Source organism: Neovison vison, chromosome 13 (genome assembly GCF_020171115.1).
Source record: "Neovison vison isolate M4711 chromosome 13, ASM_NN_V1, whole genome shotgun sequence".
Taxonomy (NCBI): domain Eukaryota; kingdom Metazoa; phylum Chordata; class Mammalia; order Carnivora; family Mustelidae; genus Neogale; species Neogale vison.
Window position 1 is genome coordinate 112,827,469 of NC_058103.1, and position 14,936 is coordinate 112,842,404.

At 45.0% G+C, this 14,936-nt stretch overlaps 1 protein-coding gene across 1 annotated transcript in view; it reads right to left on the reverse strand.

Annotated features, from left to right (window-relative positions):
* The window catches only part of THSD4 (thrombospondin type 1 domain containing 4), a 568,734-nt gene that overhangs the window by 526,659 nt on the left and 27,139 nt on the right, over positions 1-14,936 (reverse strand). Inside the window, exon 3 of the mRNA XM_044229667.1 lies at positions 7,803-7,872. Within this exon, the coding sequence (XP_044085602.1) occupies positions 7,803-7,872 (70 nt within the window). The remainder of the gene's footprint in view (positions 1-7,802; positions 7,873-14,936) is intronic.

Sequence of the window (14,936 nt, forward strand, 5' to 3'; positions counted from 1 at the left end):
TTGGTAATATTTTTTGCTCCATATCTACTTTATATGATAGTAACAAGGTACCTCCAGCTTTCTTTTGACTAGTATTAGTATGGTCTATCTTTTCCCATTCTATTAACCTATCCGTGCATATAACCTAACCTATTTAAGTGCATATCTTGGGGACAGTACACAGTTGTATGTCTTGTGTTTTATCCAACCTGCCTATCTCTGCCTTTTAGCTGAGTTGTTTTTGTGACTATTAATATAATCATGTTTAAGTCTAACAGCTTGCTATTTGTTTTCTAGTTGTTCCTTCTGTTATTTGATCCCTTTTCCTTTTTCTGTCTTCTTTTTAATTATTTGAAAACAACAACAATAATAATAATAATAAATTCTACTGTTTTCCTTTTTTTACTGGTGAGCTAAATTTCTTTGTTTTGTTACTTTAATGGTTGTTTTAGGGTTGATAGTAAACATCTTTAACTCATCCATCCTCCTTCAAGTAATATGATGTCATTTTACATGTATTATAAGAATCTTGTATTATGTATTATAAGACTTACAATACTGTATTATAAGAATCTTACAATATCGTATTTCCATTTATCCTCTTCTGCATTAACATATTTTTTTAATTTATTTTTTTCAGTGTAACAGTATTGTTTTTCTGCATTAACATCTTACTTATACATACACTCCCCAACACATTATTACTATTTTATTTGAAGAGTCGATCTTTAAAGGAGATTTTAATCTGCCATTAATCCCATCTAGCATATGTTTCTGTTCAGATTTTGTCATTTTCAACCTGAGAAGCTTGATAAGGGTTTTATATCATCCCTGGTTCTATTTAACTTTTTGAATCTGTGAAATACTGTCTTAATAACTTTTAATATCCTTTTTTTTCAAATTCTAAAATCTGCATCAGTTCTGAGTTGGCTCCAATTGATTGTTCTCCTCTTTATGAAGAACGGTGCTATTTTTGTGCTCCTCTGTGTGTGCCCAGTAATCTTTGACCAAATGTCAGACATCTTGAATTGTACCTTCTTGAGTGCTAGATATTTTTCTATTCCTTTATTCATAAGCTTTGTACTAGAACAGTTACATCATTCAGCAAAAGTTTGATCTTTTCCACTAGTATATTTATGATTTGTTAGGTCCAGAGCAGTACACAGTCTAAGGTCAATTATTCCCCTAGGACCATGGCAAGAGTTTCTTGAGTATTCTCTCCAACGTCCCCTGGATTGTGAGTTTTTAAAGTCTGGCTGCTGGGAAGAGTCACTGTTTCTGATACCACGTGAGTGCTGGATACTGGTCCCTTCAATTGTTTTGGATGATTTTACACTCCCACCAGCAATGCACAGAAATTCCAGTTGCTCCACATCTTCATCAGCACTTGGTAGTGTCAGTGTTTTTCATTTTAAGCTATTCTGGTACTATCTCATTTTAATTTGTAGTTCCCTAAGGACTAACGGTTTTGCCCAAGCACCTCTTCACATGCTCATTGCCCATAAGAAATATGAACTGTGTATCCAAGTCTTTGGTCTATTTAATATTGGATTGGTTAACTTTCTTAATGAAAGGGTAGGGTTTTACATATATATATATATTAATATATATATATATATATACTCTCAACAGGAATCTTTTGTCAATTACTGTGAATCTCCTCACCTGTTTATGCCTTATCTTTTCACTCCTTTGCTTATGATGTATTTTGATAAACAAAAGTCATCAATTTCAACATAGTCCAGTTTAGGTGTCTTGTTTAAGAAATTCTTACCCACCACAAATCACTAAGATAATTTCATATATTTTCTCCTAAAAGCATTACTGTTTTTTTCCTTTCTTCTTTTCGAATATAGCAGCAAGGATATGAGAAATGATATGTAGCCTAAAAACTTTTTTTGCCCTTCTGTCAGCCTTCTGTTCCATATCCAACTGTATGACACTGTGATACGAAGTCAATGACTGCATATCCTACTACACTAACAGTAGGCTCTACACCCATTACAAGGTCCCCTGCTGTTCACATCGTGACTTGCTAATCAGTTAGCAAAACAAGTATTTCACTTCACTCTTACTGCATTTTGTAGTGCTTCTGTTCTTTTTGTTTGAGAGTTTCTATAAATAACAGGTTGAAGAGCACTTTTCTTTGGCTAGGGGCCCAAGGAGTGAGTTTTTATTTCCTTCTTCTAGTTTTTTATTCTTTTCTAAGTTCTTTTATAAGGCATGTGCATACTTTAATTTAAAAAGTAAACTTAAAAAAAGAAACACATTGAGCAGTTGTGATGTATACGTATGTTTTTTCATTTGTAGGAATAAAAGACGACATTTCACAGCTCTTTCCAAAACAGATTATGTTGACTATACACATTATGACTTACAAAAGCAACTTGCTCAGTCAGTGTCGGTTGGGCAGACACAATAGAACAGTTTCATTAACTTGAAAGCTTTCTACAATCTCCACAGTTTCCCTTATTAATAACGTATGGTTTGTATTAAAGTCTTAGTCAAGTTTTTTTTCCCCCCTGCTCTTGGTCTTACCTTATCTGCAAATGAAGCCACAGAAAGTTTTAAAAATACAACGATTTGCCAAGTGTCACTAAAAATTTCCAAAAACAGAAGCTGAGTGATCCTTTGTGATACTGTCCTTGTTGCAGGATAAGAGGAAGACATCTGGATAGAAATATCTGGGAAGAGCTGCTGATGCTCTGCCCCAGAGTCCTTTTCTCCTGCACCATTATGGGACAGAGACATGTCCAGTCAACCGCTCCGCATTTAGAAAAGCATAGTTTACTTGACAGCGTTTACAAATTATGTCTTTTCCTCAGAATAACTTACACTGCAGAAATGCTTCCATATGCTAAAGTTGGAGATGCTATTGTAATGAAAAAGAAAAAGAGATGTCTTTTAGTAGGCAGTTTTCATATACATACGAAACTGCAATATGCACAAATTAGTAATGCTGTCCCTTAAGAATTTACCATAAATGGTTTTCTAATTCTTTCTGCCGCTCTCTGCTACAGATTGGGAGTGAATTTTGTCATAAAACAATGGGTCAGCAGGAATTCAATTATGATTTATCTAAGCAATGAAAGCAATTTGAGAGCAATCATAATTCTTATTTTTTAATGAAAAAATAGACTTTTTCTCCAAGCTTTTGTGTTTCTTCAAGTTCCAGGAGGAGACAACTTCCAACTTCAAATTCCAAAACACACATATGTGCCGTTAACTCCTCCCTATCAGGCTTTAGACTGGTGGTCTGCCAACTGTGGGCACGGGCCAAATCCAGATAACCACCTATTTTTGTAAATAAAGTTTTACTGGAATACAGTCACTTACATTCGTTTACCTATTCTCTATGGCTGCCTTTGTGTTACAAAAGCATAGGTGAATAGTTAGAAACTTTGTAGCCCAGAAAGCCTAAAATATTCACAACTGCTCTTTCATGGAAAAAACATTTCTGACCCCTGTTTTACTAAGGACATACTTCTCACGTTGCAGAAATAAATGGATGCTACCATTGTTGGGATCTCTGCCAGGATTTTTAGGATATAAGCAGGCAGGATGACAACCGCAGCTCTACAAAGCTCTAATGAAACAGTAAGAAGAAATTCAACACCCAAGAAAGTACTGAATCTGTTCTTCTCTAGGGTGAATGACAATGACTCTGGCAGCCAAAGTGCATATAATTATATTTGAAAGCTCTCCTAACATGTATGTTCTCTAAGTAAATTGATCTATAAATAATTTTGAAAAAAATTAATCAATTTTCCTACTGAAAGTTCTTTTCAATATTTTGGGGACGTACCATATGTCAAGATGGGATACTTTCTACTCAATTTTAAAATTCCACATTCCAGGGCTGCCTGGGTGGCTGGCTCGGTTAAGCATCTGTCTTCAGTTCAGGGTCCTGGGATCATGATCTTGGGGCTCTGGGATGGAACCCCGCACTGGACTCCCTGCTTAGTGGGGAGCCTGCTTTTCTCCCTCTCTCTGCCCTGCCACTCACTTGTGCTCTCTCTCTCAAATAAATGAAATCCTTAAAAATAAGTAAATAAAATAAAATTTAACATTCCAACATAACTCATAGCCTTTTTTCTTTCATTGTTCAGAACAAATACTTGAGAAACATAAAAGTAATACCTATCTGTGAACCTTTTTTTCAGGATATATATATATCATGTATATATGTGATATATATAAAATATTTGTATAATATATGTATCAGTCATCAGGCTAACTTGGAAAATAGCAAAGTAAATCATCTATAAAATATTTTCAGCTATGATGGTCTATTTGAGCAACAAGAATCAAACACTGGCAAATTGATTCAACTATTCAACAATTCATTCAACAATTGATTCAGCAATTCAACTATTAAGATTAACAACCTTGACACTTGTAAACAGTATTAATAGTATAACTTAATAGTGAAAAGACAGCTGTCTTGGTCCATGCCAGATGCTCTAACAAAAATACCACAGATGGGGGGAGAGGGGTTTATGACCAACTTACATTTATTTTTTCACAGTTCTGGAGGCTGGGATGTCTGAGATTAAGGGACTGGCAGATTTGGTATCTGGGAGAGCCCATTTCCTGTTTCAAGAGAGCAGGCTTCTCGCTGTACCTTCATCTAGCAGAAGGGGCCAGAGATCTCTTTGGGATCTCTTTTATAAGGGCAAGAATCCCCTCATGACCAAATCACCTCCCAAATGCCCCACACCTCTAAATATCATCGCACTGGGGATTAAGTTTCAACATATACATGCGGAGGGACACGTTCAATCTATCCATTTCACTCTGGTCCCCCCAAATTCATGTCCTTCTTATATGCAAAATATATTTATTCCATCTGAACAGCCCCCAAGTTCTTAATCCAGTGTCAACTTTAAAGACTAGGCCCATCTAAATATCACCTCAATTCATACAACCTGTCCTGAGCCAATCTGCTCTCCAACTGTGAACCTGACTAGTCACACCTGTCACATGCTTCTGAAATACAGCAGTGAGTCGGACACAGGACAGGCATTCCCACTCCAGATGGGAGAAAGAGGAAAGAAGAAAGCAGTAACAAGTCCCAAGCAAGTCCAAAATCCAAGGGCGGAAATTCCCTGAGACCTTAACACTCAAGAATAATCCTCTTTGGTTTGATGCCCCTGCTCTCCAGACTCTATGGGACAGTGCTCCTGCCTGCAGCTTTGCTGGGGAAGGCTGAGGCCCCAAGGCTCCCCGGTGCCCTGCCCGCAGAGCTTTGGGCAGCCCTGTCCCCCTGTGGCTCTCCAGGGTTAGGGCCTAGGATCTCGGCTCTGCGGGGAGGCCTTGTCCTGTGAAGTCAAGATGGAAGCAGCCATGCCCCTGTGGCTCGCTGGGCACAGCCCACACCTTACCGGGTTGCCGGAGCAGCACCTGGGGCAGCCGAGGAGAGAGTGCTGGCCATGGAGACCACCCAGAGAGGTGGTGTGTGGAGGGTCAGGCACAAGGAACACCTAGTTTGCATTCTCCCATGGTCTCGGAAAATAGTCTTGGCTTCTGTGAGATGGCTGATTAGTCTCATCATCAAATGTCTCTTGGCCACACCCTTGGTGCTCTCCCTGAAGACTTTCTCCTTCTCTTCAATCTGGAATAGCTGAGAATTTCTCAACTCCTTTAAGTTCTGGGCTCTGCTTTCTTTCCAATTAACAATTCCATCTTTAAGTCACTTCTCTTCTCTCACATTTTACCACAAGCAGGCGAGAGTAGCCAGGCCACTCCTTCCACACTTTGCTTCGAAATTGCTTCAGCTAAATATCTAATTTCATCGCTTGCAAGGGCCACCTTCCACAAACACGAGAACACGAACACAATCCGGCCAAATTTGTTTGGTTTTTGGCCACTTTATAACAAGCATGGCCTGTCCCCCCGTTTCTAATAACACGTTCTCATTTCTGTCTGAGACACCATCCTTCGCTGTCCGCAGTCCACCAGCTTTTTGTTCGAGATCACTGTTCTCCCGTTCTGAGCTCGCGCCAGAACACCTTGAAAAGTCCACTCATGGCAACGCAGGCTCCTCCTAGCACGCGCCCCCCCCCTTACTCTTCCGGTCCCTGCCCGCCACTGCGTTCCAAAGCCACCTCCATCACGTCACGCATTTGTCAGAGCAGCACCCCACCTCTCGGTGCCTGCTTTCGTCAGGGTCAGTGTGGGCTGCTAAAAGAAAGTACCGGAGACCGTGTGGCTTACAAACAACAGAAACTGATTTCTCACAGGTCTGGAGGCTAGAAATCCAAGATCATGGTGCCTTCTTCTGGGTGGCAGACTTCTCATTCTACCCTCCCGGGGCAGGTAGGAAGCTCTCTCCCGACTCTAATAAGGGCACTAATCCCATTCATCAGGGCTCCCCTCCCCTGAAAGGTCCCACTGGCAGATACCTTCATACTGGACATTAGGTTTCAACATGTGAATTTGCGGGGGTGGTGGGGGGTTGGAGGTGGGACACAAACATTCAGTCTACGGGAGTTGTCCTCTCTGACTTCTTGAAATTACGAATGGGGATAATGCAGCGAAGGGGCAGGGGTATAGATTTCCAGTGACTCTAACAACATGAGGCTGAGACCTTGGTCAGGTTTTCTATTCATTCATTCATTCGTCCATTCATTCATTTATTCATTCCACGAGCTTGAAGATAGCAGCTTCGTGGAGCTGACATCCTTGTGGGGCATACAATACAATACAGGCCCGTACCTGACCTGTAAAACCAAAGACAGAACATAAGCCACAGACCTAAGAGAAGTTAGAAGATACAGACAAGAGCATTAAGAATCTTGTAAGAAGAGTCACATGCAAACCCTTGGGCCTGCTCTTGTCCGCTCCCTTCTCTCCCGAATTTCCCCTATGAACTTCCTCTCTGGGGAAAGTTTCCAAGCAACTTAGTCTCACTCAGATACGAATGCCTGACCTATCATTCCTCTGAGAAGTGTCTGCATTTCCTAACGTACAGGGAGGAGGAGATTCTAGGTAGTAGGAAGGGGTTTTAGGGACCTTCTCAGAGTCATCTCCTGCATCTGCTCCTTAGGGAGCCTTCGTCATGCCCCTGTCCTGGTTCGGCTTGTTTCGGCAGCTGCCAATCGCTCACCTGCTACAGAACACACAGAGCCTGAAGGGAGGCATGCTTGATACTGTCCGTGTGCCTCTCCCGCAGAAGTTCTGCACCCTCTTTCTCCATCCAGCCCTGTTGCCTCAGAGGCTGGCCTCTGAGGACTGCATCAAGGGATTTCTGTCTTCTTTTGGGTGGGCCCAGCTCAGGGGAGTCCCCAGCTGGAAATGGAGGAGGGGAGAGCAAAGAGAGGGCCGGGTCTTTATTTCTCTGCTTACTCCCTGCCTGGCTGCTGGCTGCCTGGGGCTGCTACGCCCTCCTGCCAAAGGTCGGAGCTCCCCACTGGGGCTCGTCTTGCCTATAGCTACAGCCCCATCCCCAGCTTTAGGTAGAGCCTTTCTTTAACCATCAAGACCCACGGCCCCGAGAGGGGGTCAAAGCCCCACGCTGGTGCTCCACCGCTCCCAGGTGGGTCGTCATCTCACCGAGCTTGCCCTCGTGGTCCCACCAGCAAGGACACAGCCAGCAACACACCAGCGATGCTCTCAGGTCAGACACGGACTCTGGGCGCCAGCTTCATTCTTAAGCTCCAAGGGCTTCAGAGGGGCAGGACTGGGGAACATTCTATAAGCAGTGCTTCCTCTCCAGATTAGTGGTGACTCCCCTCCAACGAGAGCCAAACTCAGGGTGATGCCTGGAGGGACCCCAGCCCCTTGGTGCAGAGAAGCAAAGCCTCTGAACGGCCATGGCTTACCTTTCTGTGTTCAGTGGAGGGCTGTGGGCAGACGAGCTGGAGTCCAAGCAGCAGGAGGGAACCCAGGACACTGAGAAGGAAAAAACAGCAACCATGAGTATGTCCCCTGCTGCAGCAGCACCCAGGGGAAGGCAGCGGCTCCCCCTCATCACCGGAAGGCAGAGATCAGACCAGCCCCTGCCCTGGGATGGGACCCAGCCAAGGTGCCAAGGGCCAGTCTTGAGGGAGGGGAGGCAGCGCAGCGCTGTGGGCTTGGCTAAGGCGAGGTACATGTGGGCTCAAACTCTTTCCCAGCACCAGCGGGGTTTCTAAATCAGGATATGCAACCTCAGGAGCCTCAGTCTTCTCCCGGGTAAGATGGGGCCAACAAAAGAAGCTGGCCCAGAGGTTTGGGGAGGCCAGACACAGAGAAATGGCTAAAGTGCATGCTTGGTCCTAGTGGAGCTGGTCAGTTCATGCTAAAAGTGAGGCTCTGAGTCTGGCCAGGGACACTTCTCTCCTACACCCCAGGCTTCCCCTGGAGCCTTCCCTCTGCCCGTTCTTGGCCCTTGAGTGTCACAGATGTTCTCCATGGGCGGGATTAGCCGTGTTAAGCCCTACTGTCACCAGCCCTGATTAGGACTTGTCATCATATAAAGGGAAGGTGTGGAATAGGAGCCAGCTGGCCCCGAAACAGCAGGGTGTGCTGAGAGGGACGTCGCTTTGGATTCAAACACATTGAGGATGGAATCCCAGCTCCACCATTCCCATCTGGGTGACCCTGGGCAAACTAATGTCTCTGACCCTCATGGTCCTTACCTTCTATAAGGGTCGCTGGGGATGACGGAGGTGAAAACACCCACCTAGTTAGTCAGAGGACAAACATTGTCAATTAACTAAATGCCCAAAGTCCCTTGACTTGAAATCATCAACGTTTGAAGTATCCCTGAAAAGAGGCCACTTGTCCTACTTAGTTGTCTTTCGTATCCTTTTTTTAGGGTTTAATCCTGAGGACAGCAAAGTGACCTGGGTGGTTCTCACCCTTTTCGGAGGCTTCCAACACAACTGTGAGATGGAAAACGCTACTCCAGTCCAAGCAGAACTCACCGTGCGGAGGTGGATGTGAGGAAGCCTGTCTGAACATGGGAGTTAGGGTGTGTGGGGTTAGAAAAGGCTCCCACCATCTCCAAGTATCCTAAATGCCACCCTAAGCCCCTCGTTGTAAGAAAATTATCCAGGCCCTGGCAGACCACCCAGAATGGATGTGAACAGACTGGTCAGAGACAGCAAGGGGGCAGGAAGCGGGGTGAGGGGGCCATGTAATGGGGTGACAGATGCATCCTTTCCATGGTTGTCTTGGACTTGGCAGTGAGGCCCCAAAGCAGAGGCCCAAGGGTAGTACATAGACACCCACTCCAAACAGGAAGGGCTGCACCATTTGCTGAGAGCCAGATAAGGAGGTGCCCCCGCTGCCCCACCCTAACCCATGTTGTCGCCCCCTCACCACCACCAGCTGTACAAGGAGCAAGCCAGAGGGTGAGAGAAGTTCACCCCGTCCAGATTTCTTTGAAGAGAAATGCAGGATCGCTGAGCACAGCCCCTTCCTGTCTTGTGGGAGAAGTCAGAGTTCCCTCCCAAGACAAGCCAGGAGGGCTGCCATGTAGAAAGCTTTATCTGAGCCCCCATGTTAAGGATACGAAGGACCAGTGCCAGAGTCTCCCCCTGAAAAGTATCTCAAGGACAAAACCCCGCTGAAGTGTCTGGAAAGGCAAAGTGGAGAGAAAGGGCTGGAGGGGAACATTTCTGGAACTTGCAGGGACAGAATATGCTGGCTTTTTCCTCTCAACTGAAGGCAGGCACCATGGATCGCTGGGTTTAGATTGTCTAGAAAGGACCTCACCAAAGGCTGCTCGCCAGGGTTAGGGGATCAGTGGTAGGTACCCATGGAGTACCGAACTTGGGGGAGGGTCATAAAGAGATGTGCAGCAGGACACCCCAAGTGAGGGGGAGGTTCTCCAAAGGGCCCGTAAGTGCCCCAGGAGAAGAGAATACAGAACTTAGACATCTGCCAATACCAGATCTCCAGCTGCACTCGGCCCATGGAAACCCTCTGCCCGGTTACCTCCACTCTCCCCTGAGGCAGAGGAAGGGGCCAGGTGGAGAACTGGGCGTGGGAAGAAAATAGCCCCGCCCCCTCTTCCCGCTAAGGGGGGTCTGAAGCTCCACCCTCCCAGTCTGGGGGCAGAGAGACACTTTCACTTGAATGAGAGATTAAAATTTTTTATATCTAGCATGCTGGGCCCATAAAACTTTTTATATCTGATGAGACTTTTTTTTTTTTTCCTAACTAGGCTTTTTTTTTTTTTTGACAGAGATCACAAGTAGGCAGAGAGGCAGGCCGGGTGGGGTGGAGGGGTGCGGGGAGCAGTCTCCCCGCCAAGCAGAGAGCCCAATGCCAGGCTTGATTCCAGGACCCCCAGATCACTATCTGAGCCGAAGGCAGAGGCCCAACCCACTGAGGCACCCAGGCGCCGCCCAGAGTTTCTTTTTAATGTTGAATATCTATATGCAAAACCGTTCCAAGCAGGGGATCTATTCAGAAAAATAGAATATGCAATTAGTCATGAAGAGAATCAAAGAGCTGACTTATAACTTGCTGAGGATCTAGGTCAGTGCTCTTCAGTAGACTTTTCTGTGACGATGGAAACGTTCTATTTCTGCACTATCCAGTGCACAGGTACATGGATCTCAGGGTGAAGTGATTCACATTTTAGATGAATACCAAAAACTACTGAAGGAAAACGAAAACTAAAGCTTCTAAAAGGACAGGTATTCCACCAATAAAACTCTCCCTTCCTACAAGTACAGCTTCATTGGACTTTTCTTTTTAAAGATTTGTTGATTTATTTTAGGAGAGAGAGAGAGAAGGGGGAGGGGAAAAGGGAGAGGGAGAAAGAGAATATCAAGCAGACTCCCCACTGTGCTCAGAGCCCGATGTGGGACCCGATCTCAGGAGCCTGAGATCATGACCTGAGCCGAGATCAAGACCAGAGCCAAATTCGAGTCGGATGCTTAAGAGTCGGACTGAGCCACCCAGGCGCCCTTTCTTTGGACTTTTTGATACTTGAAAACAAGACTGCCCATTAACCTTCAACAAACCAGAAAACTGCCCAAGATGTCCTCCAGCCACCAGGCAGGGGCATCTAAAGGAGTGGGTGTGAACATGCTGGTGGGACAAGAACAGGTATGTTCTAGCTGAATCCTTGCTGGATCCAATTTGTCCTCCAAACCCAGGTGCGTGTGCATCACAACTAGAGAGTCTACGCTCCTTAGTTACGTGAGCTGGCACAACTAACTCCTCTCTGGACCTCAGTTTCCCCACCTGTAAAATGGGAATAATATGACCTGCCCTGCCTCCCTCAAATTAGTCAAGGTGAAAGACAGCCTTCTCATGAGCCTGTGCCTACAACTCTGAACCACAGTAACATTCTGGCACTGTTTATTCACATTAAAAAAAAACAAAAAACAGATTGGTGTGGTTTTGTTAAAAAAACAAACAGCAGCTTCATAAATGTGTTACACACCTCAGTCCCTCCAAGTTCTTGGCAGACACCTAAGCCACATATTTGTAATGCAATCAGAAGTACTTTCTCATAACCACTCATCCCAGGATGTTTCCATACCTTTCCAGGGGACATGGGGCAGGACAGGGAGTGGAAGATGAGCAGAGGGAAGATTCTGGGTGTTCTCTGTCTCAGAGGAAGGGCATTCCAAGTTGCCTGGTCAACTCTACTCCCAGATACTTTTACAGCTCCTCCCCTCCCCTATTTTGGGTGTCTGCCCAAAGTTGTCCTTTCTCCATAAAGCCTTCCCCAGTCTGCACAAAAAGCTTCTTTCTTACTATCTCACGGGTTGAATCTTTATTCAATTAAACTTCTCCCTCCACCCACTAGACTACAAGCTCCATGAGATCAAGGAGTTGGTTTTATCCCTACTTTATTCCCCAGCATTCAGCGAGTATCTGCTATATAGTAAAATCTTCATTTACTGAATTAATGAATGATGCCACATCCTCCTGACAGCTTAAGAAATTTTAAGACAAATGGAAATAGTATGAATTAACAGATTCAAAATGCCCTAAGTCACTTTGGGAGATTTTAAAAACTATCTCATGAGGGACTTATTAAGATCAGTTATGCTTTTCAATTTCTATGTGATGCCCCCAAAATTTAGTCTCATCAGATTGACACAAGCTATGACAACAAAATGTTTGTTGGTGCCTCTTGTTGCAAAAATGCAACACAAATTCTATTTAACATTCAAATGCTTCTTTTCTTCACTGAGCTGGGTCCTAGTGGACCTAAATGCATAGGGGTAACCAATAAAATTCATTCTGGAATAAACTCTTAGTTATTAAATGGGCTCTGCTCTGAATGGAATAGAATAAATTCCCCCAGAGGGGAAATTATTCTTTGGGCTGCAAAAACAGCAGCCAGAGCAATATATAACCCCAAGGGCCAGATGAACCTCTGCCAAGGGCTGGAAGTTTCCCACCCCTGCTCAGTAGAGTCTGTTTTAGGACACCCCACCCTGCTCACACATACCTATGTAATTGGTCCTCCGTAGCTGTGCCCACAACTGCCTCAAAACACCACCAATCTAGCCCAAACCCTTGTTCCTCCTGACCCAATTCAAAATTAATGTTGGGGCAATGGGAGAGCCTGTGTGTGTCTGTGTGTGTGCAACTCGTGTGTTATTTCACTTTGATAGTTTGCTTTGGCAAACTGTTCCCAGCTTGCAACGTTTTGACAGATTGAAGGCTACCAGGGCCTTTGGCAAACAAATCACACACTCCCCTCCAAGCGGCGGGGGAAGCCACATTCCTACGAAGACTTTCCGATTCACCTTGCAGTAGAAACGACCCAAGATTTCACAACAGAACACACAGGAGGAAAAAAAAAAAAATGCCATCTCCCCAGTATTGTTCTAGATCTTAAACACTGCATCATCTCATTTCCTCATGTAGAAAATAATGCTCATTGAAATTTGGCACAAGATTTATAGCATGGAACTGGGGCTCTGCTCTGGGCTTCTGGATTGACCCGGGTCAAGCCTACCTCACTCCCCATGCCACTCATCCTCAAATCTGGGTCGGGGGGTGGATCACGTCACAGCCACCAGGTACCTGGGCTCACCTCAATGAACTCAATACTTGAGCATATCAAGTAACAAAACAAGGAAAACAGTAAAGAAAAAAAAAAAGAAAAAGAAAACCACCAACAACAACCAAAACCCAAAAGCCTTACCTCTTCTGCAGTTAGTATAACCCAAGAGATATTTGGGAAGCAACCTGGAAACTAATAAAATTATACTGACCTTAGCGAAAGAGAGCCAAAATCTTAGCACTGAAGTGAAATCTCTACTTACTGTAGAGATGGAGTGAAGTGAAATCTCTACTTACTGCTCCAGAGATGAAAAGGATTTGCCCAGCATGCCTGTCACCATGTTTGGCCTTCCTTTGACAGCAGTTAAGAGTAGAGGCAGACAAGAGGGGGACATCAAAAATGAAGGCTGGATGGTTTACCACTGATCTCCATGCTTAGGGTATAATTTCACTGAATCTCCACAACCATCCTACCCAACATTTTTCTTATACCCACTCTTCAGGTAAGGAAATGGAGGCACAGAGAGGCGAAGTCATTTATTTGCTTATCGAAGGCACACACACCTACTAGTGGCAAAGGCTGATTTTGATGCCAGCAGTCAGACCCCTGGCCCGGATGCTTAACCACCATGCTCTGGGGCCTCGTTAACACAACACCCCTTTGAACCCCGCATTTCATCACATCAATTTTCTTCCCCAGTCTTAGGAGGCTGTGGCTTCACACATCTGTTTTACTTTCTGTCATGCTTGCAAAAATAATCAGAAAGTAAGTACATGTGATAAAACCTAGTTTATCCAGTCTCACTAGAGAACCTTTTAAATTTTAGAATTGAAGCTAACCATTCCAATCCCAAACTTTAAAAAAAAAAAAAAAAGGTACATTCTACTTATTTTCCTGCTTTCTTCTACAGAGCATGCTGAGCCGAAGTCACCTTTTCTGGATGGCTGGGACCGCCAGTGTTGAGTATCAAACCATTTGTAGAACACAAGGTGGTAGCCTTGCAGCAGGGCAGGTTGAGAGGCGCAGACACCTGGGGTCTTCTGAATCCAGCGGGCCCTCTGCTGTCTCCTCCCTGCCTCCACATCCTTTAGATGCTTACTGCGCTGTGGTTGAGCCCATGTCCTCCTAATTCGGCTCCCTTTACCTCGGCCTTAGCTTTGGAACCAACCTGCAGCCAAAGCAAGACCAGCAGGCTCCGGGGAGGGGCCCGCCTGGCTTTCGTGGGGTGAAATGTTTCCGATCTGGAGCCTGGATTTGCAGACACCTACTCAATGCTTATTGGCTTTTATTGCTTATTTCCAGGTTCTCAATTCTAGAAGCCATTTACGTTTTCTGAACCAGGGCCTCTGGAAAAGGGAGGTGTCTGTCACAGCCCGGCTTTTTAAGACATGACACCCTTCGGTACTTCTTGAGGGAATGGTTTCTGATACATCTTTCCAACGAGCAGGCTCTGGTCGACACAGCTCTGGTCCCAGCTCAGGGCCAATGAACAGCCAGTGGATGCAAGAAGGGAAGGATGGAATGAAGGGAGACAGAAGAACCAGAGGGAGGGCCAGAGAGGCAAAGTGCTGCCGTCAGCCACGCTCCAGCAATGCAAGTGTTTTTCTAAGAGCATCCCAGAATCCTCTGTTGGGAAAATTAAAGAACTGGCAAAAGGAAGATTGTCCTAAAAAGAGGATTTCCACAAGTTGGCAGTTACCGGTTCTAGCCCCTGAGGGAGGGGGGGGGCAATGTTCCCCGGAGGCCTATCCATCCCCTTGAGTCCATACGGAATGGGTCGCTGGCAGCCCAGTGATCACACCTTGACTCCACTGAACCCTTTTTGGTACAGAATGTTCTAGCAAATCCCACAGTCAAGTACTGAGTGATGAGGACATGATCCAGGTACAGGGCTGTGCCAGGCAGAAAGAAAAATCAATAGCGTCTGAATGCCTGCCTTCATTTTATAGGTAGGGGTTTGCCAGGGCAGTCCTCCAAAAAACGATTTTAT